Raw genomic sequence first — 27,885 nt, 5'->3', positions numbered from 1 at the left:
GTCCTGACGTATCTGCACCCAGAGGATCAATCTCTGATGGTTGCCAGACACCAGAAAGGTGAGGACTGACTTCTTGCTAAGAGTAAATTTTTTTCATTGGTTTTTAAAATTTTTTTTCATTTCATTTCTTACTAGAGCTTAAATCATGAGAGCTTAACCTTTAACCAGGTGAGCAATGTATTGAAACTTGAAAAACAGTTTTTTTTTCCTATTTTGACCTTCTGAAACATTTAAAAATACATGCCTAAAAACGGATGCTCATAATAAATGTCTGTGTTAAATAAATTCTGACTTTGTCTTATCATTTCACACGGTCTTGAAGTACGCAGGCCACCCTCCCTTCGCACACTCCCCCGTGAGTTTCTGTTCTCAGAACGGAGATTACCTCATACTGGTTTCCAGCTGGTCCAGCCTCGTGAGCCCCTGGGGCCAGGAGGTCTCCGTCATCATCGCCAGCGTGAATTTCGCACGTGAGTCCGTCAGCTCTCATGTTGCCTAAAAAAATCTTTTTTCCAGCCCATTGACTCCCCTTTGAGTCAGTTGACATGTGAACTAAACAAAGGACAGGGTTTAGGAAACGTCAGTTATTCCTGACGTATGTTAGATCGCTATCACGTAGAGGGTCCTATATAAATGTCAGCGTCCTCTCCTTGCCACCCTTTCTGTACACGCGCCTGCCTGTCACTGCGTTCAGGGGGTCGGTGTCAGATGCTCTGGAATTGGGGGTGCTGTGACAGCCACATTTTCACCTCTGGGGTGGGTCGCAGCATCATGTTTATGAAGTTCACTCTCTCGAGTGATCAGGTACATTAAGCATTAAGTGTTGTTTGGCAAACTTAAGGTCTTAAAATTTCTCGTTAACAGTAGCTCCTCAGCTAACGTGAAATTCTGGGACCAGTGGTTGTTGAGGCTATTTTAGCAGCTAAGGAGGTCCCGTGTCACTGATTTTAAGTTTATCCAAATCTAGTGCTGAGACAACTGGAGAAGATTAGAGCCACACAGAAACCAAAGTCGCCCGCTGACATCTGTTTCTTCAGACCCCCTCGGCCTCCCTGAAGAGCATTTGCACTTAGTTTTTTTTTTTGTATCTGGAGTTGATGAGTTGCTTCATGAAAACATAGGTTTATTGTTTGAATATTCTATTAAAAAGCACTTTGAACTTCATTGTAAATGGATTTTAAATTGCTTGACTCAGTCTTCCACGTGGCATTTTGTAGGAACCCACTGAAGGAGGATGTGTTTGCCACCAGAATAAAAAAGATGAACCGTAATGACAAAGACGTAACAGAATTGCAAGAACAAATTCAGAAACTTCTCTTGCAGGTAAAGTGAGAGGTTTTTAAAAACAAACACAAAATGCCCATAATTGTGTTTTAACATTCAGTCCTAGTAAAGTCACTTCACAAAACTAAACTGTGAGGAGAGAGAAATCTTTACCTTCTGCACTCCAGGAATTTTTGTCTTCTTCTCTTTATTTTAAATTAAGTTTCATTAATCCTGTGTTCTTTTTTCTGTGTTAAATACAAAGAAAATTTTTGTAAGAACCCATGTTAAGACAACAAACTGAGTCACAGGAAGCAGTAAGACAGAGAAGTTACTTTTTTTTTTTCATTTTTCAGTTTTATTAGGTAGAATTGTTACAGTTTGACTGTACATAAACAATATATTGCATGTAAATACATATACACGATATACTACACTTATTTTTTTTAATTTACATATATGTACTGTTCATTGTTTCTAAGAACATTTAGAGCTTTAGCTTTTTAAACTTACATAGTTATCAAAGGAATAAAGCCAAACACAAAATAAGAATTCAAAAAAATGTATACACCCCACTATTAGCAGCAAAATTATTTATAATTGCCAAGATATGGAAGCATCCTAAAGGCACATCAGTGGATGAATGGATGAAGCAGATGCAGCGTATATATGTAATGGAATAAAACTCATAAGAAAGAAACCTATTTTGCCATTTACGGCCCTTCATTCACTTTTTTTTTTCACTTCAAAAATCAGAATTTTGTAACTGGCATAAACATTTCCATTGCACCAAAAACAATACCTAGAAATAAAGTTAACCAAGGAGGACAGAGAAGCTATTTCTAAATGAGAGAATCCTCCTTGCATTCCAAATACAAGTGTTTTGGCTTCGGTAGTTTTAAGATAATTCCAATTTTAAAAACGGAACGGGGTGGCAGGTCTCAGCATGTCTGGTTATTATAAGGCAGAAGCAGGAAAAACCACCTGTCGAAAACAAATGCCAAAATGATTTCTCCAAGAGATTCAGTCAGTAAACTTGTTAAGTATTTACTGATGGTGTCACAGGGAAAAGTGTTGGCCAGTAGTTTTCAAAATGTCTTTCATAAAATCTCTAGGGTTCAAAAAATACCTGTCGCGTTCTCGGGGGAAAGTAGGGAATATATTTAATTTGTTCTGTCTGTTCTAAACTCGGCATGAAGAGGTAGAGTTTATTTTCATGTTTTGTTAAATTTATGTACAGTGGCTTTTTTAAAAATGTGCTGTTCTAGAAATACCCACCTAGACTAGAAAAGCAGGCTGTGCCCTTGAGAATTACTGAAACGAGAGAGGAATGCCTTTCACGTCAGCAGCAGGGTTAAAGGAACAGCCTTCGCACGCCTGCGTTGGGAGTTCAGACCTTTCTGTCTTCCTTTGGTGGTGATTCTAGGTGGGCTCTGAGGTCGGTGACGCTGGGCCTCTCCTCCAGCTGCCACACCACCTGTGACTAAAGTGGCCCCTCTGTCCCGCAGCCGGTCCGCGTGGATGCTTCCAGTGGCTGCGGGAGCCTGGGGAGCAGCGGGTCCCAGGAGCGCCGGTCAGCGCGGCCTCTTCCATGAGGCCTGGAGGAAGGGCAGAGGTCCCCGGCAAGCGGGCGGGCTTCTGTGCACCTGCTGTGTTCCGTGTGTGTCGGTGCTGGTTCCATCCTCCAACACGTGTGGCTTCTCAGTATCTTGTATTGACTTGAAGACCCGGTCCGGTCACTCATCGTGTTAGTTTGGGGAAATGTCTAGAAAAAGAGAATATCACCTCTAGAAGGGGACATTTGGGCTAATTGTGTTCTTTCTGGAGATTAGCATGCTGTGAACAGGTAGACGTGAAGCACCGTCCGTGCCCGGGTGCCGCGGGGCAGCGGGAGCCCGAGTCAGTGCTGTGCTGTCAGTCCTTGTGTCTTCAGGGAACCGGAAGTCACATATGTTGTTTGGGTATCTTGTAATTTACACTCTCACAATTTTTGAAACATGTTTTATCATTCTTTTCCCTAAGTTGACTTTGCAGCAGGTCTGTGCCAGTGTAAACAAAATCAAGAATCTCAGTCAGCAGCTCTACATCGAGTCAAGGACCAAATCTCCAGACAGGCATGTGACAGAGACCCTCACTGGACAGCCTGGGGGTGAGTCGGCAGGGCAGCCCTGTCCTCTCGCAGGTGCAGCCTTCTTCTGCCTGTGTGAGCACGAAGCCCTGAGCCTGGGCCGCTGCCCTGCAGGTTAACGTGTCTGATGATCAAAGTAATAGTAATAATAACAATCATGGTCACCGGGCCTTTGTGTTTTCCGTTCTCCCATACACTGTGAGTGTCACAGTGGCAAAGAGAATGTCTGCTCTGTCTCCAACTTCATTCTCAGGGTCGAGCACAATGCCTGACTCAGTAGGTAATCCAGAAATACTTAAGGATGAAAGGGAAAAAAAAAATCACAAAATAAAAACACCACACACTTGGGCATATCGTATTCAAACTAAAATAAAACCAGAGAGAATATCTTGAAGAAAGCCAGAGGTAAAAAAGACAGATTACAAACAGAGAGACAAAGATAAGAATAAGAATTACAAGAGACGTTTCTTCAGAAACCATGAACATTAGAAGACAGTAAAGTCTTCAAATAAAAAAAACTGTCAATGCAGAATTATACACGTAGGGGGAAATACCTTTCAGAAATAAAGGAGATGAAAAGATTTTAACAAAAACTATAGGAATTTATTGCCAGCAGTTGTGTTCTATCAGAATCCTAAAGGAATTTGTAAAGGTAGAAGGAGTATGATGCCAGATGTAAAACTTGTATCTATACGAAGAAATGAGGAACACTGGAAATGGGATATATGAAGATAAAATAATTTTTTTTGCTTATTTTTATTACTCTAAAAGATAACTGTCTAAAGCAAAAATAGTATTCTGCGTTTATAACATATGTAAAAATACTGCAAAGGATGGGAGTGAGGTATTGGGAAAATACTGTTGTAAATTCCTTACATGGTTCTTGAACTAGTATTTTATTTGGATATAGAAACTAATTCCATAAATATGTGTATTGTAAAAAAAAAGATATATTGTAAACTTTAGGATAATTACTAGAGAAAGTTTTTAAAGAAATATGAATAATGTCAGTAGAGGCAATAAGCTGTAATTTAAAACACTTAACCCAAAATGAGGCAGAAAAGGAGGAAAAAAAGAAACAAACAAAAAAACCCAGATGGAACAAATGGAAAACAGCTAGCAAGGTACATTTTAATCCAACGATATCAGTCACATTAAATGTGAATGATCCCAGTATACCAGTTAAAAGACTCAAGTTGTCCAACTGGATGAAAAAACAAGATGTAGCTATGTATTATCTATAAAAACCCACTTTGAAAATGAAAACATAGGTTAAAAGTAAAAGGTTGGAAAAGATATGCCATGCTAACAGGAATCAAAAGAAAGCTGGAAATATTAAGATCAGACACAGTAGACTTTAGAACAAGGACATTATCAGCATTTCAGAGATATATTGCGTAAAGAACAGAGGCTTGATTCTCTGAGAACATGTAACAATCCTAAATATTTATGCATCTGACATCGGAGCTTCAACATGTATGAAGCAAAAACTGATAAAAACTTCAACGAGAAATAAACAAATCCACAGGGATAGCTGGAGACTGCAGCACACCTCTTTCTATAATTGATAAAACAAGTGGACAGAAAATTAGTAAAGATAGAGAAGACCTAAACAAAGCTATCATCATTAACATTCATGGAACATTCCAACCAACAACAACATAGTATGTGTGTTTTTTTTTTTCAAGGGCACATGGAACATCCATCAAGATAGACCATGTTCTGGGCCATAATACAACCTTAAAATTTTTAAAGGATGGAAATCATACAAAGTATATTCTCTAACCTAATGGGTTAAACTAGAAATCAACAACAGAAAGGGATCTGGAAAGTCCTCAGACGTTTGGAACTTAAATAACACACCTGTAAATAACCCACAGATCAAAGAGGAACTCTCAAAGAAAATAAAAACATTTTGAATCAAATGAACTGAAAAGACAACATAAAATTTGTGGGATGCAGATAAAGCAGTGCTTAAAGGGAAATGTAGAGCATTCAGCATTTATATAGGAAAAAGAAAAAAAAAGTCTCAAATTAGTCATCTACTCTTCCCCCTTAAGAATCTAGAGAAATAAGAGAAAATAAAATCCAAAGTAAGCAGAAGGAAAGAAATAATAAAGATCAGATATCAGTGGAATTTGAAAAAGGAAGAAAATAGAGAAAACTTAATGAAATCAAGAGCTAATAAAATTAACAAACCTTTAGCTATACTGAACAAAAAGGGAACAAAAATTGCCAGTATTGGGAATGGAAGATAGACCCCAACAGATGTTAAAGGGACTACAAACAACTCTGTGACCATAAGTTTGACAACTTGGAAGAAATAAAGCAATCACTTGAAAGAAAAAAACTATCAGAACTCAATGAAGAAAAAATAGGTAACTAGAATGGACTTATATTTATCATAAAAACTGAATTTGAAGTTAAAAACCTGCCAAAAAGAAAACTCCAGGCTCAGAGGGTTTCACTAGAGAATTCTTTCAAACATTAAAGAAGTAATAATACCAGTTCTACGTAATCTTTTTGCAGAAAATTGAAGAGGAAAGGAAACTTTCAAACTCATTTTATGAGCTTATTATTACCCTAATACTGAAACAAGATAAGCATACATTTTAAAGAAACAAGTTTGCCAAATCCTCAATTGTATACTAGCAAATTGAATCCAGCCATGTATAAGAAGGACAAGTATATCACAACCAAGTACTATTTATCATAGGAATGCAAGGCTGGTTTGATATTTGAAAATCACTTCTATTCACACTTCAAGTGCTTAGTTAGTCTGTGTGGTGTTAGTGGGTACCTTGTTGGCAGCACAGAGAAAGAACAATTCTGTTGTCATAGAAACTTCTCTTGGACACCAGTTCAACACGAGCAGTGCTGTGCACTTCCCATCACAACACGTAAGAAGCAGTGTTCTGGTCCCCCTTTTAGTGATGCCAGAAGCCACCAGTTGTACAGGTAGTGTCAGTGTAACATTCCCCATCAACCTTTCATCGGATGGTTTTATTCCTTGATAATCTTTGCCTGAAACATTTGTTCCAGTCCGTTTTTAGAAAAATACAAATGTAATTATTCATGTGATTGCTCTATGTGATCTTTCTCTTTCAAATGTATCAGTGCATTTAGATCTGAGCTCATTTTTAATAGCTACCTAATACTGAATGTATGTATCCTAAAGTGCCATGATTTAATTCTGCTGAATAAATACATGCTCTCAAGTGTATGATATTTTAAATTACACGTCCTTTCATTCTCTTTCAGATGAGCAGAAGGCTTTCTCTTCCTTCCAGATACTGAAAAATAATAGTATATACACTGAGTCTTGTGGGGATTTGAGAAAAGATCAGCCCAGCCCAGCCTGTCAGCAGATAAACTGTACTGATAGCATTCTCAGGTATGAGACACGGGTTTTGATAACATGTTAGCTTTTCCAAAAGCATACATGGTCACCATGGAGCCTTTATATCATTTTAAAATAGCTGTTGTCTTGATTTTTCACTATAAAAAAGTCGGCATCTACTATATACAATTCATAATAAACTGAACAATTCTGGGGGATGTAAAAGTTAAAATGTGCATCCTTTCTTTGAAGGAGTTATGGTGTAGTTGACGAGACCTGTGCTCGTAAACATTAAGATTTGAAGATCAGTTCAAGACCATAGTGAGGGACATGTAACAGCCCCGTGATGAAGGCTGGGAGGGTCAGGGAAGACATCCCCCAGGGAGAAAGTGAAGCATCCCGAAGAGCCGTGGCGTGAGAAAAGCAGAAAGGTGGGGCTGGCACGGTTGGGGGGCAGGTGGGAAAACGGGACCAAACTGTGTTGCCGCAGGTAGCTGAAGAGCTGCAGCTTTCCAGCTTTGAAAAGGAAGTGTGTATCCCGTTCAGACAACTTCCTCGTCCTCCGAAGAAGGCAGCCAGAGCCGCAAAGCAGGTGACGGCCGAGCCCTGCCAGGCAACAGGACGCCTTTCACAGCTAGATCAGAAGCATTAGCACAGAGCCGCCCTCTGTCAGCTCTTTGATTTTTTGCCTTAAATTACTTTCTTGTGATCACAAATAATCCTAGTTTCACAATGCCTCTTTACGGCCGGTAGGTTTTAACTCGTCAGTTATAAATGCCCGTAAGCCGTTTGGCTTTTTAATAGGAGTTTCCTGTCGGTAAGTTTTCTCTTCACTGTCAGTTACTCTTATGTCCCCAGCTGTACCTACGTCAGAAATGTCAGCTAACGGACGGTCTGCAGACGCTGAAGCCCCCAGACCTCGAGCACGGCGGCCCTGAGCCTGGACACGAGCCAGGGCTCCATCATTCACATCCCACCGCCAAAGTCAGGTACCCCGTTACCCTCTGCTTTAAAGTATTCTCAGTGTTAAATGTGCCGCTGTGAGAAAACGAGCCATTAATGCCGTTTACTTAGTAATGACTTCTAAATTATAAATACTTTTTTCTTTCTTTAATTCAGTCAAAGTATTTTTGGAAATATCATATGTATGTTGATTACATGTTTTGGACTGTATTTCTTGGTCATGTCATTTGCCAGTCAACTCTTTTGACACACACACGGCACCTAGAACGGTACCTGGTACCTGGTAGTGATCTGTGTGAACCCTCGATCAGTGTTAGCCGGCATTAGTGCAGTCATTGATGGGACCACCTTGGGTCACTTTGTTGCTGACCTTGAAAGAAGGTTTCAAACTTGGACTGTGGTTGTGACGAGGTGGATCATATGTAAGTACACATTTTTGTGCTGGTCTGATAACAATGAATCTGAAACTCTTCCTTTCACATAATGATTTAGTGAATTATTCTGATGTCTTCTTTTTATTCCTTTTTCACTCTCTCCCATCCCTTTGACTTCTGCGTTATTCACAAGGATTTGATAAGTGAAGAAATGGTGACAAATGTGCTCAGTCAGATTTTCAGATTATGTCTAATTTAGCTTCGCTAGTCTTCAGAGGTGTATAGGTGAATACGTGTTGGGCTGTTACTATGTTCCATGCTGTTAAATTCTTCATACAAATTAATTCATTTCATCCTCAGAACCACCTTTGAGGTGGAGGGTGTTGTGTTGACTGGTGGACTCTGGGGTGGTATGAAAATCCAGAGACACAACTGCTGTGAAATTAGATTATACTTCTAATTAGCCAAAGATAGAGTTGTTGGGATTCAGCTCGTCCCTCAGGATAGGAGCAGTTGCTTTTTTTAGTTTTTACCTGTTTTTAATACTTTGGATACCTGTGTGTGCTTGCAGCTGTCACCGACACCATCCATGCAAGGTTGGGTCTCACCCAATATGGAAAGGTCTTTTATTATTTTTTTTTGACTATGCCACTATACTTTGTATACTGTGATCTTATACTGCTGTTTTGAAAGGATTTATACTTAAAATCTGTGTGCTTTCGTTTAAGGTATGAGGAACATTTACTGATAGCCATTTCTCCTGCTCTCAAAGCAGCTGAGCGGCGGCAGGTCCACATCTCTCTCCGAAGGAGAGGAAGCAGAGTCGGAGCCCAGACGCTCTTGACCTGCATCGGCCTTTGGAAAGTCCGTGTTCCTGCTGTTTACAGCCTGATTCTAGTAGTGAGTTGGGCCTGAGGACCATGACCACAAATGCATTTTCCTACAAGTTATTTCTTCCATTTCATAAATGGAACAGTTAAGGGACAAACAGATTATGTAACAGCTTGCCCAGAGTGACACGGGGAGCGAGCGGTGGAGCAGGGAATCAGACACTGACGTGAGTCTCCAGAAACCACTGCCATCACTGATATTTTTGAATCGATAACAGGGTCTGATTAAGATGGAGCGTGAGATACAAAGATTAGCTAAAAAGCCAAGAGAAAAGTTAAAATGTAATTTTAAAAAATACTCAAATAATCCAAAAGAAGGGCAGGAAAGGAGGAATAGAGCAACAACAACAAGAAAGCAGGGGGCCTATCAGACCGATAAAGTAATAGCTCTAAATCCAACTAAATCAGTAATTACATAAAATGGACTAAACATCCCAATTAGGAGGCAGAAGTTGTCAGAACAGATAAGAATAAATCAAGACCCAACTGTATGCTCTCTACAACGTGCAATTTAAATATAAGTTCTCAAATGGGTTGAGAAGAATTGGATGGGGAAAAATGCACAACCCAAACAACGAATGTAGGAAGGCTGAGTGCCTGTACGGATAACAGACCTCAACCCAGAGCCCCGCCAGAGATGTTTCATTGAGACGAAACAGTCAGGTCATCGGGACAATGTAACAGCCATCAGTGTGTGTTCACTCATAACAGAGCTTCAAAGGTACGAAGCAAAATTGACAGAGTCAAAGAAAAGTCTTAATGTAATCAGAGTTGAAGAATTTAACACCCTCTCTCTGCAGATGATAAAAAACATCTAGGCAAAAAATGAGTCAAGAAGTAGGTGATCTGACCAAGGCTGTGAGCCGCCTTGACCCGGTTGATACTTAGAGAGCACAGCACACGACAGCTTCATTGTGCACGTCCCTTCCAGGTGCGCGTGGCGCGGTCACTGAGGCGTGAGACAGGTTGGGCCGCTGGGTAAGTCTCACGTTTGAAATGATTGATGTTGTACAAACCACACTCTGGCTAGAGTTCATTCAGTTAGAAATCAATAAAAGTGAGATGTTTATGAAACGATTAATAACTTGAAATGCTAATATTAAAAAGCCTCAAATGGGCATCTACAGTCCTGCTTTAAGAAGCTAGCCAGAAAAAGCAAAGTAAGCCCAGGCAGAAGGAGGGAAATAACAGAGAGAAAAGCAGGCGTCAACAAAATAGGAAACAGACAATAGAGAAAATTAAAGCTAAAAGTCGCTTCTCTGGAGAGATGAAAAAATCCGAAGCCCTCCGTCCTTTGTGTTGACTTAATCACAGCCCACTTCCGGGAGTGGAGTGGGGCCGAGCCCATCGACGCCAGCTCTATCCCCACAGCAGGGGAGAGGGAGTGGACGGACCCCTCAGCGTCCTCCGGAAAGTCTCATGTACCTGGGAGAAGTAACGTTTTAGAAGCAGCTCAGCGTCCATCTACACACGCTTACTGTATGTAATAAACTGTGGTATGTCCATGAAATGGAATCCTGTGTGATGTACTGATGAGAGGGATATTATTAAATGGGAAAAACATTACAGGCTAGAATACAAGATTATATGCCTTTTGGGTAAAAGTGGAGATGAAGAATAAGAATCTACATTCATGCTTATTTGTAGATGCAAAAAGAAAGTAGACAGATACATAAGAAAATGAAAGGAGTGGTTTTCTGTGGGGAGAATAAATGGCATATAGTGGACAGGGGTGGGGAGAATCTACTAAATGTCTTTCTCTGATACATGTTGCTTTTTGAACCACCTGTATAGATTACATATTTTAAAAAAATTAATTCAAAGATAAAATTTTTTTTGAACAATTCTGATAGAGATAGAAAAATATTTACAGTAAAATCAAGATATAAATAGATAAGTATACGCATTGAGTATTACAACTCTGTAAAATGTATATCCAAGTGTATGAAGGGTGTGAAGAAAGGCAGAAAAATTAAAAATGTATATGCTAGGCTGATGAAGCTATTGTAATGATTGTAAAAATTTACTGAAATTTAATAAATTAACTATTGAAATATATTGAAATTTTTATGGTTCAGCTACTATAATTATTGTAAAAGTTTATTGAAAGGCAGTTAAATTAGTGAAAATGAATAAATGCAAAATCGTTGGTGGGAGTTAAAGTGAAGTCTGTCGTCTTCCACTCCCGCAGAACTGACTCCAGCAGAGGATGCCACCCGAGCCTGTGAGCCCTGGACCCTAAGCCCACACCCAGCTCCGCCGCCCTCGGAAGAGTTTATATGCACAGGCAGGACTCACAGTGCTGTGCTGTCAGCCCACACAGAAGGAAGAACGGAGTGACGCTGACAAATTCCGGAACAAGATTCTGTCACCGCTCCTGTCTTCAGCAGGAAAGCAGACACAAAGCTCAGTATTCATCTGTTCACGGTAGTTACACTGTCACAAATATATTCCGTTTATCAACATAGTCCTCAAATTTATAGATCATATGTAAGTACTGGGCAACGAGGAGTGAAGACTAGAGGAGTTTTGCTTGTAAGAAAGTGATTGAGAGATGCTGAAATAAAATTATATCGATAATTTGCTATCTGGGCTCCTTCTAAGATCCCTGGATCTGAGAAGCTGATTTTCTGAGGAAGTAATTGAGAGATGCTGATATAAATGCATTTAATAGCAACAGCTTTTACCCAGGATCTTACCCGTCTTTGTTGAGCTGCTTTTTGTCAGCCCTGCAGTAGCCACTTGCTTACTGGCGGACGTCTGTTGCCTTGTAGTCTACTTGTTTTTGACTGAAGTCCAGTCAGTTTACAGGCTGTGTTGGCTCCTGGTGCACAGCGCAGTGACTCAGCCATACACACATATGCTCCTTTTCAGACTCTCTTTCCGTATGGGCTGGCGTAAGGTATCTGACATGGTTCCCCACGCTGTGCAGGAGGACTTCGGTGTTTTCTATCATAATTACCGATAAATGGCGTCTTTCTCTTCTTTCCTGGGTTTTGCTCCGTGACTGTCAGGAGGCTCTCCCTCTGAGCCCCCAGGCCAGCTGGCTGCAGGAGGAGGGGAAACAAGCGGAAGAAGCTGCTCGAGTCGTGGGAGAGCACGAGCTCCAAGGGCCACTCCTGTCCCCGCCGCGGTGGGGGGGGGGGGCCAGAGTGCACGGCCCCGGTGCCCTCGCTCTCCTCCTTGCCGCCCGCCTCTGGCCTGTCGCTCCCGGCCAGGCCCCGCGTCTCGTTCCAGCCCCTCCCCGCCCGACGGTGCCCCCTCTGGGGAGGGAAGGTGCCACCTCAGTCACCGCTCTGCAGGGTCCGCCTGAGCCGCCTGCGTCCACTGGCTTGCGGTCTTTCCCAGCCCTCCCTCTGCTTACAGAGACACTTTGGTGAACATTTTCCTGCACGACCCCATCATCTGTCCTCTCTTGTCACCATCATTCTCCCCATGTCCGTTCTGGGGAGCCACAGACTCTCCTGAAATAGCACCCCCAGGATCAGCGATGACTCCCACCCTGGAACCACCGTCTTCAGTCACCAACCACAGGGAAGGAGAGGCGAAGGGGAGACGCAGAGTGAGGACCACCCGTTCATTAACTCAAGGAGCAGCTCTCCGCTGCTGCTAAGCTTGCTGCCGGAAGACGTGCCCAGTGCTGTGACTCCTCGGAGCAGATGAGAAGGGGTCTCCGCCCAGAAGCCGAGTATGTAAGTGATGCTGACTTTCAACACACGGGTGGGAAAATAAATAGGCATCTTTTTGTTAAAATTACGGTTTTTGCACTGGGGCTCAGCACTGATGGCCTCGGTGGGCAATCTGCATTACAGCTGAGTTGAGACTTTGTTCTCCAGAAACATGCACCGTATCCTCCTGACTCCACTTAAAAAGCTGGAGTGAAAGAATCCGCTATGTCCCGAGTTCTTAGATACTTTGTGACGTTTTCCCAAAGCGTGAACGGGGGTCTCCCCACTGCCTTGAAATGTGATATCCAGGTATGAAACGTGCCTGTGAAATGCATTCTCTTGCTTACAGCTGGGGTCATGGTCTAGTTGGTCAGGAACAAGCCATACTGACAAGACCTGAATCGGGCAGTTTTACTTTTTCGGGCGCAGTGGCAGGACAGCAGAGGTGTATGCTCGGGGTAGGAGTCGCTCTCTGTCATTACTCATCAGTGAAGTAGGCGGTGTGTAGATTTGCACTTACACATGTCATTTTTTAAAATGAAAACTTTTTGATCACTTTCCTTTAACTTTTCATGTCTTTACCTTAAAAGGCATTCTCAGATTTGTTTGTCAGGTTGAACTTTGGGATAAAACTTTCCTATATTTAGGTACAGGATCCAAGACACGGGCGAATATTTACACAGCTCCTCTTCAGTCTTCCCTTCAAAGTATGATACCCATTTTTAACCAGTGTTCAAAGTGTGATGACCCAGATCAAGAAAATATGCTCAGTTTTGAAAGCTTGATGTTAGTACACTTGCTCGAAACCTAATACGAAGCCTGGGCCGTGGAATCAGGCCTGGCTTCCAGGCCCGGCTCCGTGCCCTGTTAGGTGGGTTAGCGTGGACGAGTTACGTGCCTTCTTCGCCTTTGTGTCCTTATTTGAAGAATGAAACGGTTAATACCTCGTAGCTTTCTCTGCGGATTAATTTACGCAGTATTTACACAGTCCTCCCCATGCAGTGTAAGCTCAGGGCAGCTGGGACATTGTTTTGTTCAGTATTATATTACTAGTGTTTTGAACAGTGCTGGGAATATTCAATACATGTATTTTGAGTGACAAAAAGTAATGATAGGGCAGGTACCTCTGATTCTTGGAATGTAGTGGGTGCTCAAAAAGCAGTAGTGTCTTCAATGTTATGGACAGAGGAGCTTTGACTGCTTGTTGGGGAAAGGCTGAAAATGTTTTTTATTTCATTTGTTTTATTTTTTTGGCGAGGTGGGTAAGGTAATTAAGTCTATTTCCGGAGGACGTACTGGGGCTTGAACCCAGGACCCCTGCATGCTAAGCACGCCCTCTGCCGCTTGAGCCATCCCCTCTCACTTGAAAATGTTTTCCTTCTTAGTTATATACATGCTTTTATTTTTCCCCTGTTTAATGTGTGAATTTGAAGAGCTGCCAGTGATTTTGTAACATGATGCTTGAGATGTTCAAGTCTCGTCTCGGGTCCTGACTTCCTCGCAGTGTGTTGGAGGCAACAGTGGGAATAAGAACAATCATTTTACTGCCAGCGAACTGTCCACAGTGTCACCTCACTGGGCGTCTCCACCTGGGACTGGTTCTGCGCCAGCAGTTAGTGGCTTGAAATGACAGATCCTTCAAACTCTGTTGTCAGGAGATCAGGCACAGTGGGCTGTCTGGCTTGGGCACTGGTGTGGAAGTAAAGTGTTTCTTCCTTCTTGTAAGCTCTCTTGGGGCATGTTTGCATACAATAAATTCACCAAATTTAGGTGTAAAAACAAGTATTCTGACAAACATATACATCAGCATAACCGCCACCACAGCCACCATGTAGAACATTTCTGTCACCCAGAAGCGCTCTTCCGTGACCCTTTGCCGTCAGTCTTCGCCCTGGTCCTCACTCCCGGCAGGCGCTGAGCTGCTGGCTGTCACTTTACTGCTGCTCTGTCTGTCATTTCATAGAAATTAATCACCCAGCGTGCAGTCTTCGGGTCAGGATCCTTTGAGTTAGCATAGTGGTGGTGAGATTCATCCTTATTGTGTGTATCAACAGTTTTTTCCCTTTCATTGCTGAATGGAATTACGTTATCCATTCATCAGCTGATGGTTATTTGGTTGTGTCCAGTTTGGGGATATTATGGATAATGCTGCTGTGAACACTTGAGTGGGAGTCTGTGAACATATGTTCTCATTCTTCTCGGGTAAATACTGGGAATGAAATTGCTAAGTCACGTGGTAGGTATATGACTAACTTTGTAAGGAATTGCCAAACTGTTTTCCAAAGTGGCTGTACCGTTTGCCTTCCTGTCAGCAACATATGAGAGCTCCGATTTGCAACACTCCCTGGCCAACACGGTGTTGTCCACCATTTAGTTTTAGCTATTCCAGTGGATACGTAGTGATACCTCATTGTGGTTTTACTTTTCATTTGACTATTGATGAATGGTGTTGACTATCTTCTCAGGTACTTATTTGCCATCTGTGTGTGTTCACATCTGTTGCCCGTTTTTTGGGGGGGTGTGGCGGTGTTAGTTTTCTTCTTGAGTTGTAAGAGTTCTCTGTATATTCTGGATACAAGTCTGTTATCAGATATTTGTCTTGCAAAAATTTCTGGCCTCTGTGTGTCTCACCTTTTTATTTTATCTTTTTATTTTTGGCTACTTTTTGAGGAGCAAATGTTTTTACATTTTGATGAAGTTCAGTTTCTCAATTTTTTTCTTTTATAGATTGTACTTTTTAAAGAAATACTTGCCTAACTAGAAGTCGCTAAGATGGTCTCCCATTTTCTCTTAGAAATTTTAGAGGTTAAGCTTTTCTAGCTAAGTCTGTGATCCACTTTTAGTTAATTTTTATATATGGTGTGAACTCACCTCCTTTCACAGGCACACCAGAATTACAGCTGTTTACAGACAGAATATCTATCGGTGAAAAAGGCCAGAAACGACCACAAAAGATCTTCTACAACCAGAGACAACAAAGAAGGAATCATGAGACCAGTAGGAGGGGCAGAGTCCACAGTGTAGCCACCACCCGCACCCCCGGGTGGGTGACCCACAAATGGGAGAATATCCACCCACCAGTGGGCCAGCCCTGACCCCGGGCCCCCAGGTTCTGCAGCCAGCCACCTTGTGATCCACCCTGCCAAGCGGCAGCCTGCAGCCTCCACAAAAGGCAGGCCTGACAACCAACCAGACTAGGGGTCCTGCCAAGCCTATCAGACCTCCCACGTGGTCAGTCTGCCGCAGCAGGAGGACCCCACAGCCCACATGGGGCACCCCTGGAGCATACAGCCTTAGTGACCAGAAGGGAGTGTGCTCTCGCAGCAGCCACTTCTCCAGGGTTGGGAAATGTCACCAACCTACCAGGTACATAGAAATAAAAACAGCAAGTTGGGCAAAATTAGGGGATAGAGGAAGATGTTCCCAATGAAGAAACAAGATTAAACCCCAGAAGAACTGAGTGATGTGGAGGTAGGCAATCTACCCAAGAAAGAGTTCAAGGTAGTGATCATAAAGATGATCAAAGAACTTGGGAGAATATTGGATGAACAGGGATAGAGGTTAAAATATTTTTAAAAGAGTTAGAAAATACAAAGTTCAACCAAACAGAGACGAGGCATACAATAACTGGAATGAGATATGCACGAGGAGTCAGCAGTGGACTCAGTGATACAGAGGAATGGGCCAGTGAGCTGGAAGATGGAGTCTAAAAATCACTGGAGAAGAACAGAAAAAGGAGTAAAAGATGTGAAGACAGTTTGAGACAGCTGGGACAATATCAAGCATACTAACGTTTGCATTATAGGGGTCCCAGAAAATGAAGGGAGAGAGAAAGGGGCAGAGAACATATCTGAAGATATAATAGCTGAAAATACCCCTAACTTGGGAAAGGAAACATATCCAAGTCCAGGAAAAACAGAGAGTCCCAAACAGGATCAACCCAAAGAGGACCACGCCAAGGCACATTGCAGTTAAAGTGGGAAAGATTAAAGGTAATGAGAGAATATAAAGAAATAATAGCTAAGAAGTTCTCAAACATGGGGAAGGATTTGGATACACAAGTTCATGAAACTAAGAGAACACCTAATTACCTTAAGGCAAAAAGGCCTTCTCCAAGTCACACTGTATTAAATCTGTCAAGAGTAAATGACAAAGAATTTTAACAACAGCCAGGGGAAAAAGGATGGTAACCTACAAAGAAACCCTCATTATGCTATCCATAGATGTCTCAACAGGAACTCTACAGACAAGGAAAGAGTGGGATGACATTCTCAAAATACTCAAAGATAAAAACTGTCAGCCAGAAATACTCTATCCAGTAAAATTATCATTGAGAAATGAAGGAGAAATAAAGGCTTTCTTGGACAAAAAAAAGCTGAGGGAGTTCATCAACACTAGACCTGTCTTAACAAGAAATGTTGGAAGGAGCTCTTCTACCAGAAACAAAAAGGCAGAAGCACACAAAACTTTGAATTGGTTGTGACAGACAGAATCAGAGAATCACAACTCAATCAGAATAGGTTTGTAAACACATTATTATAGCATAAACATTGAAGGGAAGGAAAGCAGTAGAATAACAATAGCTACTTCAATTCAGTAGCAAACTCACAACATAAAATGAGATAATTTGAGACAAAACAAAAGGTGGGGGGAGAGGAAGAGAACAGAACTTGCATAGGTAAGTGAAGATAAGATGCTATCATCATAAAAGAACGATTTTATCTATGAGATACTTGATATAAACTCATGGGAACCACCAAACTTTAATCTAGAGCAGAGACATGAAATACAAAAAAAAAAAAAAAAAAAAAGAGGAAACTTGAGAAAACATCATAGAAAACCACCAAACCAAAATGGCAGACAGAAACACAAGGAAAAAGAAACAGTGGAGAAATAGAGCAACCAGAAAACAAAAGACAAAAAGGCAGTATTAAGTCCTCATTTGCCAAGGATCACCCTAAGTATAAACGAATTCGCTGACTGGTAAAAGACGCAGAGTGGCTGGCTGGATTACAAAACAAGACCCAACTACATGCTGCCTCCAGGAGACTCAGCTCAGCTCAATAGACATAAGACTCAAAGAAAGGATTGAAGACGATGCTCTAAGCAAATGGTAACCAGAAAGAGTGGTATAGCCATGCTTCTATGAGACAAAATGGACTTCAAGCCAAATAAGGTAAGAAGAGACAAAAATGGACATTATATAATGATAAAGGGGGACAAGACATTAGGGAGACATAATAGTTATTAATATATATTCACCTAGCATAGGAGAACTAAAATACATAAAGCAATTATTAACAGACCTAAAAAGAGAAATTTGTGGCAACACAATGATAGTAGGGGACTTTAAAACTTCACTTACATCAGTGAATAGATCATCCAGACAGTCAGCAAGGAAACAGTGGCCTTAAATGAAATGTTAGACCAGATGGATTGATAGATTTGTACACAACAGTCTATTCAGATGCAACAGAATACACATTCTCAAGCTCATATAGAACTTTCTCAGGGATAGATCATATGTTGGGGCACAAAACAAGCCTCAGTGCATTGAAGAAAATGGAAACCATATCATGCATTGTTTTCTGATCACAGTGATGTGAAACTAGAAATCAACTATGGGAAGAAAGCTGGAAAACTCACAAATATGTGGAGACTGAACAACATGCTACTGAACAAATACTGAGTCAATGAAGAAATCAAAGGAAAAATTAAAAAATACCTGAAGACAAATGAAAATGAAAATACGACATCAGAATCTATGGGATGCAGAAAAACAGTAAGGGGAACGATTGTAGCAGTCAAGGCCTGCCTCAAGAAACAAGAAAAATGTGAGTCTAATTTTACACCTAAAGGAGCTAGGAAAGGAAGAACAAATGAAGCCCAAAGTCAGTTGAAAGAAGGATGTAAGAGAGATCAGAGTGGGAGTAAAGGAAATAGAGGCTAATAAGACAGTAGATAACATCAATGAAACTAAGAGCTGGTTCTTAGAAAAGATGAACAAAATTGACAGACCTTCAGCGAGACTCATTGAGTAAGAGGAAGACAGAGCTCTGATAAATAAAACCAGAAACAAAATAGGGGAAATAACATGATACCACAGAAATACAAAGAATTAGAATATTATGAACAGCCATATACCAACTACCTGGACAACCCAGAAGAAGTAGACAGATTCTTAGAATCACACACAGCCTACTAAGACTGAATCATGAAGAAATAGAAAATCTGATTAGACCAGTCACTAGTAGAGAGAATGAAGCAGTAATCAAAACCTTCCCCAGAACGAAAGTCCAGGACCACACAGCTTCACAGGTGAATTCTACCAAACATTCGAAGAAGGTTTAATAACTATACTTTTCAAACTCTTTCAAAAAACTGAATGGGGGAAAACACTTTCCAACTCATTTTACAAGGCCATCATTACCCTGATGCCAAAATCAGACAAGGTTAACAAAAAAAGAAAGAAAAAAAAATTACTGGCCAATATCTCTGATGAACGTAAGTGCAAAAATTCTCAAAAAATAATAACAAATACCTTTAAAGGATCATACATCATGATCAAGTGGGGTTTATTCCATTGATACAAGGATGGTTCAACATCCACAGATCAATCAGTGTGAAACAATCCACAAATCTATGTGAAACAATGTTAACAGAATGAAGGGGAAAGATCATATGATCATCTCAATAGATGCAGATAAAGTGTTTGACAAGATTCAACATCTTTTTATGGTAAAAACTCTATTAAATGAGGATAGAAGGAACATACCTCCGATGATTAAAAAAGTGGGCAGAGGAGCTGAATAGACCATTTTTCAGAGAAGGTATATGGTTGGCCAACAAACACATGAAAAAATATTTAACATCACTAATTAATGGGAACTGCAAATCAAAACCACCATGAGATTATCGCTTCATACCTGTTAGAATGGCTATTATCAAAAAGTCAAGAAATAGCAAATATTCACAAGGATGTGGAGAAAAGAAAACCTTCACAGGCTGTTGGTGGGAATGTAAATTGGTGTTGCCACTGTGGAAAATGTGGAGATTCCTCAAAAAATTAATAGAACTGCTGTATGGTCCAGCTACTTCACTTCTGAGTGTTTATCCAAAGAAAATGAAAACATTAATTCAGAAAGACACATACATCCCTCTGTTCATCACACATTTATAGTGATCAAGATACGGAAACAACCTAAGTGCCCATCAGCAGGTGGATGGATACAGAGGATGTGTACATAGTAAATACGTGTCTGCGTGCGCGCATTGGAATACATACTCAGCCATGAAAAAGACGAAATCTTGTCATTTGCAACAAGGTGGATGGCCCTTGACGGTATTATCCTAGGTGAAATAAGGCAGAAGGAGAAAGACAAATAGTTTATGATTTCATCCATATGTGGAGCATAAAAAACAAAGAGACAAAAACATGAAAAAAAAAACCACTCTGAAGATAATCAGAGAATAGAGCAGCATAGAGCAGCAGCTACCAGAGGGAAGGGCAGTGGTGCTAAATGCATAAAGGAGCTCAAGTGTATGGTAACAGAAACTAAATTTTTGGTGGTGAGAGTGCTGTATTGTATACAGAAGTGGAAATACAATGTACACATGAAACTTATACATGTTATAAACCAGTGTTAGCTCAGTAAAAAAAAGATTTAAAAATAAGTAAATTGTAGAATCAGTGTTTCAGTTTCTGCAAAAAAAGCCTGCTGGGACTTTGATTGACATCGTGTTGAATCTATAGTCCAAGTTGGGAAGAATTATTATCCTAACAGTACAAGTCTTCTGATGCAGGCGTGTGGTATGTTTCTCTGTATATGAAGGTCTTAATTTTTCTCAGCAATGTTTTGTCGCTTTCAGTGTACAGATCTTATACTTACTTTGCTAAATTTATCACTAAGGGTTTCATATTTTTGATGCTGTTGTAAACGGCCTTTTAAAATTTCAGTTTCCAGTGGTGTGTTATTAGCATGCAGAAAGCCAATCAGATTTTGTAATTTGAACTTGTATTCTGAAATCTTGCTAAGCTCATTTATTAGTTTTAGTAACTCTTTCATAGACTCTAGGACTTTCTACATAGACAGTCTTGTTGGCTGTGAATATAGTTTTACTTCTTCCTTCCTTCCTTTATTTGTCTTGCCTTGTTGGACTGGCTAGGACCCCCAACGCAGTATTGAATAGAAATGGTTAGACAGACATCCTTTGGTGATGGTGAATTTACCGTAGAACCAATGGACCCTGTCACATCTGCCTTTCTCTCTGACTTTGGCTACTTGGGTTTAGATAAGAATGGAGTTGCTAAGTGGCTTTGTCAGAGTTGACATTTTGACAATTGAACAATTAATTAGAGGGAAGAAGAAGTCTCGGGTGGTGCAGAGTAGGCTCCGAGCAGAACTGCTGAGGCTCTGTTCCTGACTTGCCATTGGAGCAGCTGAACAAGCAGACAAGAAAGGGAAGCTGAGATGGTGGTGGTCTTGGAGATGGAGCAGTTCTGGGTGGCCACGAGGTGTGGCCTTGAGGGGCAGGTAGCTCAGGGGGATTGAGAAGGAGATTTGGGGAAGGTGAAGGACCTGGGATGCGGGTACCTGGGGTGACGGCTGGGCTGGGCGGTGAAGGAGACTCGGCTCGTTGCCAAAGCCTCTGAAGAACGAGGGCCGGTTTGGCCATATACTTTGCTAGCAGCGATCATTCTTCTGAAATCCCCCAAAATGGGCAGCAGTCTGGAAGAGTCCATCTGGAAGATGACAGAGCAGACGGCCGAGCGCGTTCTCATGACGTATCGGGTGCCTGAGGGGTGAGACGGCGCTGGGGAGACCCACTTTTATGTGCGTTCTTATGGTTTCTTAAGTGTACTTTTAAATACAAAGTGATTTTTTAATATCTTTATACATATCCTTAGAGAAATGTATTTTCAGATTCATTCATTTGAAGTCAAGTGTTTCTTAAAACAATGGTTGTGGTGGTAGTAACTACACAGATACGTCACGTGTCACGAAACAAGGGAACAAAGACAGGCCGTGCTCTCCAAGATGGCCCACAGGGACAAGATGTTCCAGAGTCTGGACTTTTTTTTTTTTTTTTTGTCTCATTCTAAAAGAATAAAAGAATTAAAGGAAATCTGTTTTTTCCATATGCCTCATTAAAACTCTATGCAGATATTTCCCATCAGGAAAAGGAGGCGTAGCTTTACCAACTTAACAAAGAGATGAGTTGGTTTTGTTTAATGTGTATGTCCTATATCAGCAAGAGCCATAAAGTGTATTACAAACCCAAAAGAAGTGCTTTTCTTAGTAGATATGGTAAGAACCCTGTGCCTTATTCAGACTGGGAAGGTCTTTGTTTGTTTGTTTTCAGGGATAAAGAAATTGTACTGAAAGAAGACCTCGCAAAGCTTGAGAGCATGAGGTGGCGGCAGCCACAGTTTTCTCAGGGACAAAGGGAGGAGCTGGCCAACGTGCCTTCTTGGATTCAGAGCCAGACTGTCCCTAAAGAAGTAGACGTCCAAGTAAGCACAGTGCTTACCACTGTCATGGATCGAGGTTCTTGGTGCCACGTAGTGTTCTAGGTGCTTAGTGTACAGTCGTCCCTCTGCGGGGGGTTAGTTCCAGGACGCCTCGCGGATGCCAGAATCACGGATGCTCAAGTCCCTTGCGTGAAATGGAGTTAGTATTTGCATATTACCTATGCACCCCCGCCCGTGCACCTTAAATCATCTCCAGTGTAAATGCTGTTTAAATAGTTGTCATTTCAGCGTCCATGCTATGTCAGTAGTTGCTGGTGCATGGCAAACTCAAGTTTTGCATTTTAGAACTTTCTGGAATGGTTCTTCCCCAAATACTTTTGATCTGTGGTTGGTTGAATCTGTGGAGGTGGAACCTGCAGACACCAAGGGCCAACTGTGCTTTGCACGATCCCACTGAAGTTTCACCCTCACAGCTGCTTCCGTGGTAGGTGTTACTATGCCTGCCTCGCCGACACATGGCAAAGGAAGGCACGCAGATACTGAATACTTTGTGCGGTCAGCCCTCCGTACCGCGGATCAGATGTCAGCCTGTGGTTGATTGGCTCTAAGGCTGCACGGCCCCCAGCTACGGAAGGGTGACTGTACCAGGTCTTTTTATATGAGGGACTTGAGCATCCATAGATTTGGGTGTCCTTGGGGTTCTGGAACTGATCCCCCTGCCGACACTGAGGGACAACTGTGTAAGTTCACACAGTTCATCAGATCAGACCTGAATGCAGGACTTTTTGATGCCAAGTGTGTTTTTTTTTTTTCCTTCTACCAGTTGGAATGTTATGGGGCAGTTTAGGAGTAGAGAGATCTTCTTTGACGTATGATTGGCGGGGGAGGAGAGGTATAAGGGTTGCATTGTAAATACACATGCATGCTTGGAAAGAGTGAAAACTCAGTGTGTAAAGTTCGCACCAGAGGTGGGATTCGTGCAGAGCAGGGGGTCTGTGGGAAGAGCGCGTGAAGCAGAAGCCCCAAACAGCGCACACAAAGGTGTTTGAACAGGTGCCGTCGCTTACCTTCCGGTCATCGGGAGCGGACTGTCAGCGGGTATTCTCAGACATGAATGAACGGGGCAGTTGGTTCCTTGGCCAGCGTTTTACTGAGCTCAGAACTTTTCAGATGACTTTACATGAAATAACCTGCCTGTGCTTGTTCCTTTTCGGAGGGCTGTGTCACTTGTGGAAACGAAGATGCGGTTGGTGATGCTGCTGGACGCTGTGGTCAGGGTCCAGCCGGAGACAGACAGCAGGCGAGGGGCTCCGAAGAGGAACGGGCCCCCGTGTCCACACCTGTGGGCGGCTGGGCCTCTCTGTACTTCTCTAAACCCCCGAGTCTTAATTGGCCATGACGTTCTCATTAGATGTTAAGGTTTTCCCTCCTTGATTTTTTAATAGCCATCACTTTTCTGAAGCAGACATTGTACAGAGACTCTTTTACTTCTCTTTTTGCCTGATGTATTGAAACTGGCAGATAGACTTCTTTTTTCTAGTTTAACCGTCTTCTGATGCGTTTGGATGTGCTCTGACAAGGTATGTGTGCAGTAACTTCATTTCAGGTGTCACCCAAAATAAATTGTAGTTACAAGTATAGCTAGAAAAAGCCCCAAACCTTGGCCTCGTCTGTTTTGTTCTGTTGTTGCAGAACATGTTTTCCCCCGCTAGATTCTTGAAGAAGCCCCACCTGCGGGCCACGTGCTTTTCCTAACGGTCTCCCTAAACGCAGCGCCCTCACCTGGTCTTTGCACAGAGACACGTCCCTCCACGGTTAAGGTCCATGTTCCAATTTTGTCATAACACAAGTCACTTTGGTGTTACCAGTATGAAAATAGAACGCCCATGGGCATACTGGAAATTCCTAGTTTTTCGGGTTGAATTTTGACCTTTATTCTTAAGGTGCTCTTCCTTTTGATTTTCTGCCTTCCACTGAAATTCTGAACGTCTTAGCTTACATATCAGTCAGCTTACAATGAGCTTGTTCTCTGCAGGGTTTGAATTAGCTTTTGCATGTATGATGTTAAAACAAAGGAACTTTGGGCGAGGGTATATATATAGCTTAGCAGCAGAGCATGTGCTTAGCATTCGCAAGGTCCTGGGTTCAATCCCCAGCACCTCCAGTAAAAAAAATAAAATAATAAAATATTAATTAAAAAATACATAAAGAAACCTAATTACCTCCCTCCCAAAAAACAAGAGCTTCTAGCTCAACCATTTTCTGACTCATCTCTTTAACTTTTCAAATAATGATTGTGAAAAGTTTTAAAAGTTATGTAAAAATTAATATTCTTATATAGGTATGTGTTTAAATGCCATCTTATCAAAGCTGACAGTTAACTCTTTCTTTCCACCCAACTGACATAAAAGAAGGTCTCTTCATGCCTCCCGGAGGTCTGATTGGCACTGCCTTCTGTTTGCCCTTAAATGGGGGTAAGTGTTGCCAAGGGGCTGGGGAAGGGGTCCTGGGGAGGCCCCTAGCCCAGGGGGATCCAGAGCCTGCTGTTAATCAGGGCTTCCTAAGCCTGTGACAGCTGTGTCTTTTAAGAGGTGAGTGGGTTAAAAATAAAAGTGAGTGGGTTGTTGACGTGGCGCGTGAGCGCCCTCTCCTTGAGGAGGGCTGATTCCTCCTCAGACTTGGAAGGAGGCGCAGTTCACGTCTGTGCAGATCAGGACAGGGAAGGGGAGGAGGTGCGGGCTGCGGAGCCCTTCCTTTTTCACGTAATGTGCAGCGAACTGGCTGACTTTTATTGTTGTCGTTGTGTTTTTCTGGGTTTCGTTCCAGGAAAACACTTCTTCCTTTCAAGTTTTATAGCTTTTTATCAAATGCATCCTGAACATAATAAGGGCAACCGACCTTCTTAACCCACGATGCTGCCGGACCCTGGTTCTCAAGCCCTGCAGCTCAGATTTACTTTCTGAAGTAGAACAGTCGGTGCTCGGTGTCCACAGGGGTTGGTTCCAGGCCCCCCCCCCCCCTGCAGTTACAGAACTCCACGGCGTTCAGGCCTCTCACACAAAACGGTGGTCGAGTCAGTCCTCTACCTGCGGCTTCTGCGTCCTCGGATTTTACCCACCGCCGGTGTGGAGGGCTGACTGTGGTTTCCTGAAAGGTGATTCCTTGTTGAGGTGTCAGAACCATTTCCACGTGCTGTCCGTGACATTCCCTGGGACTTCTGGCATTAAGCATTCCGTGCACACGTTCCTGGCTTAAGAGCGGAGAACTCTCCCCTTCTGCTCCATCTCGATTGTTCAGTGATCTCTGAAGTCCTCGTTGTGGTTGGCCAAGCTGGGTGGTATTTTTACCATTGGTGAAAAAACAAATTAAAAAAAATTAACCAGCCTGGATATTGTGCATCGAGGTACTGGGTGTGACCTTCTGTAGCGATAACATCTTTAATTTGCGTGAACCAGAAATGACACAGAGCCATCAGAGCATTGCTGCGCTTGTGTCTGCATGTTGTAAACCTGTCTTCTCCGACATAAGCCCCCTTTCCATCCTTTGTGGATATTTGTTTCAGAGACTTTTGCTTATTTCTTTGCCTTACCGCACACTTAGGCTTGATTTAAAGCCGGTGCTTGTTGCAAGCCCGTCTGTAAGCTCATGTATAGTTTTTTGTTCTGGCAAGTGGCCGAGCTGGTGATTTTAGAGGTTGGACGGGGATGCTTCCACCACCAAGGGCGGATGGAGGTGGCTTAGCAGTGGCGCCCTCTGCCCCCCAGGGGGCTCTACCCAATTGTAAACTGTTGTTCAAGTTTATCAACTTTGTATTGATGACTATAGAAGTTGATAATAAAAATGTATGTTATTGGCTTCAGTGTTGAAATAAATGTTACCCCAAAAGGCTGTATTTTCTTGGATAAGAGGTCAGGGGTTATGAACAGCGCCGTGTGGATGGAACCGTTTTACAACCAAGTGCAACTTCATTATAACTCACAAGGGAAATTTAATCCCAGCTGAAATTTTTGTTTCAACTGAATTGATAATTAACTGTGTGAATGTACTTGTTTTTAATGGTTATTACTATTTTAATCTGGTGTGTTTTTAAGCAAAAACAATAAACAGTGTGCATGTAAAACTTGAGAAATTTTCTTGCAGTGAGTCAACAAACCTTTGCCCTGAATGCATATTTTATACCATTTAGAAATATTTGCTGAGATTGACATACACAGAAAGGTGCTCAGGTTAGAGTCACTCTGCGTTGTCACTGTGCCCAAGCTCCTGCTGAGCACACGGCCTTTCCAGCTTCCCTCCCTGGTGGTGTCTTCCCTCAGCACTGGCAGGGGGGCTTATGGGTTCTGAACATACATAGGTATTTTTTAACACTATTTTTAATTCCTAACTTATGAAATTGAGTTATGAGAGTTTCAGATTCTGTAGCGTGCACCTACAAGAGACGCTCAGAATGAAAGCGCGGAACGGGGTCCTGAAGCCAGCAGGACCGATTCAGCGCTACACCTGCCACACCGTTGGCACTTCCTGGGACAAAACCACAGCACGGGAAGGGAGGACAGCTGAGTGTCGACTGAGGGTGGACCCCTCCAGCAGGGACTGTCCAGTGCCGCCGTCTCCTTCAGTGTTGGCTCACAGTCACCCACGAAGTGAGCAGTGGCACTGCCCGCATTTTATGGAGAAGGACACGGGGCTGGAGGGGGTCGAATGGCCTGGCCGAGGGCTCAGCTGTGCGGGAGCAGGGAGTGGACACGGTGACCTGACCCCAGAGCCCCGTCCATACGAGCAGTCGCCTAATGTCAGTAAAACGAGGGCGGGATTGGGACTGTACTGCGTTGGAACCCCACCTTAACCCTTTCTGCTGTCGTGTGTGGTGCCAGAGATCAAGTCGGAGACCTGGTATCAGTTTAACTTCCGCAGTGAGACATGCCGCAGCATCCTCTTAGCTCGTGTGCTGTCAACCTGTTCCCGAGATGACGCATCTGTGCTTCAAGGTTTTTTTTTTGAGGGGTTAAGATAATTAGGTTTTATTATTACTTTTTTTTAGCAGAGGTGCTGAGGATGGAACCCAGGCCCTCGTGCCTGCTTAGTACACACCCTAGCACTGAGCTACACACACCCCTCCAGATTTGTTCTTGATGTCTTAGATAAGGCAAAGGAAAGATGCATCTAACCTCTGCTCTAAAGAGATTTTGGATGTCTGTTGACAAGATCAGTTCCAATCCTGTGGCTGTTTGGTGCAGATCTGACACTTCGTTCCTCCAGAGAGGCGAGGTGGAGTGCTTGGCAGCGGAGCTAAGAAGGGGAGTTGGGGTTTCTCGTTGGAAGCGCAGCTCTCCCGCGTGCGTGGTCCATGCTGGAAGCCGCGCAGAGCTCCGGGGACCTCGGGCTCCACGCTCCGTGACGGCTAAGCTGCGGTGATGTGGACATACGTGTAGAACACGTGAGCCTGTACATGCACACACACGCGGTTTTTAAAAATGAGCAAACCGGGCTGTTTCTTCCGTTCCACAATCTTAAATGCCACCTCAGCTTTCTTCTCTGAGATTATGAAGGTGGTTTTCTAGTATTGTGATCCTAGAGTTCACGGAACCTGAGATCAAACCAGCGTCAGCGTTAAGAGACTGAAGTTTTCAAGTTGAGGGGGAGGGGACCTGAGTGTGTGAACCTCTCCGTCAGACACTAAGGATCCAGGCTGTCCCACCCTCCTCAGGCATCTTTCACTTTAGACATTTTTCCAAGCTAAGATACTGATTTTTTAAAAGTAGTAACTCAGATAACGTAGTTGAACTG

The 27,885-nt window shown here is 42.5% G+C and overlaps 1 protein-coding gene across 1 annotated transcript; it reads left to right on the top strand.

The window, feature by feature from the left end:
- Positions 1-286: 286 nt before the first annotated feature.
- Positions 287-27,095, top strand: PER3 (period circadian regulator 3; the record flags this gene model as incomplete). Its single annotated transcript, XM_064493328.1, is given in 20 exon segments — positions 287-474; positions 1,218-1,323; positions 2,772-2,840; positions 3,286-3,412; positions 6,653-6,785; positions 7,222-7,269; positions 7,271-7,319; positions 7,590-7,720; positions 11,127-11,276; positions 11,278-11,328; positions 11,330-11,425; positions 11,686-11,757; positions 11,988-12,159; positions 12,162-12,315; positions 12,318-12,506; positions 12,509-12,595; positions 12,598-12,646; positions 21,282-21,356; positions 21,358-21,429; positions 21,990-27,095. Coding segments are annotated over 20 exon segments (2,229 nt in total), but the record flags the coding sequence as incomplete, so codon positions are not given.
- Positions 27,096-27,885: the final 790 nt, after the last annotated feature.

Source organism: Camelus dromedarius, chromosome 14, assembly GCF_036321535.1.
Source record: "Camelus dromedarius isolate mCamDro1 chromosome 14, mCamDro1.pat, whole genome shotgun sequence".
In the NCBI taxonomy this organism is placed as follows: Eukaryota; Metazoa; Chordata; class Mammalia; order Artiodactyla; family Camelidae; genus Camelus; species Camelus dromedarius.
This window is presented reverse-complemented; position numbering and strand designations above follow the sequence as displayed.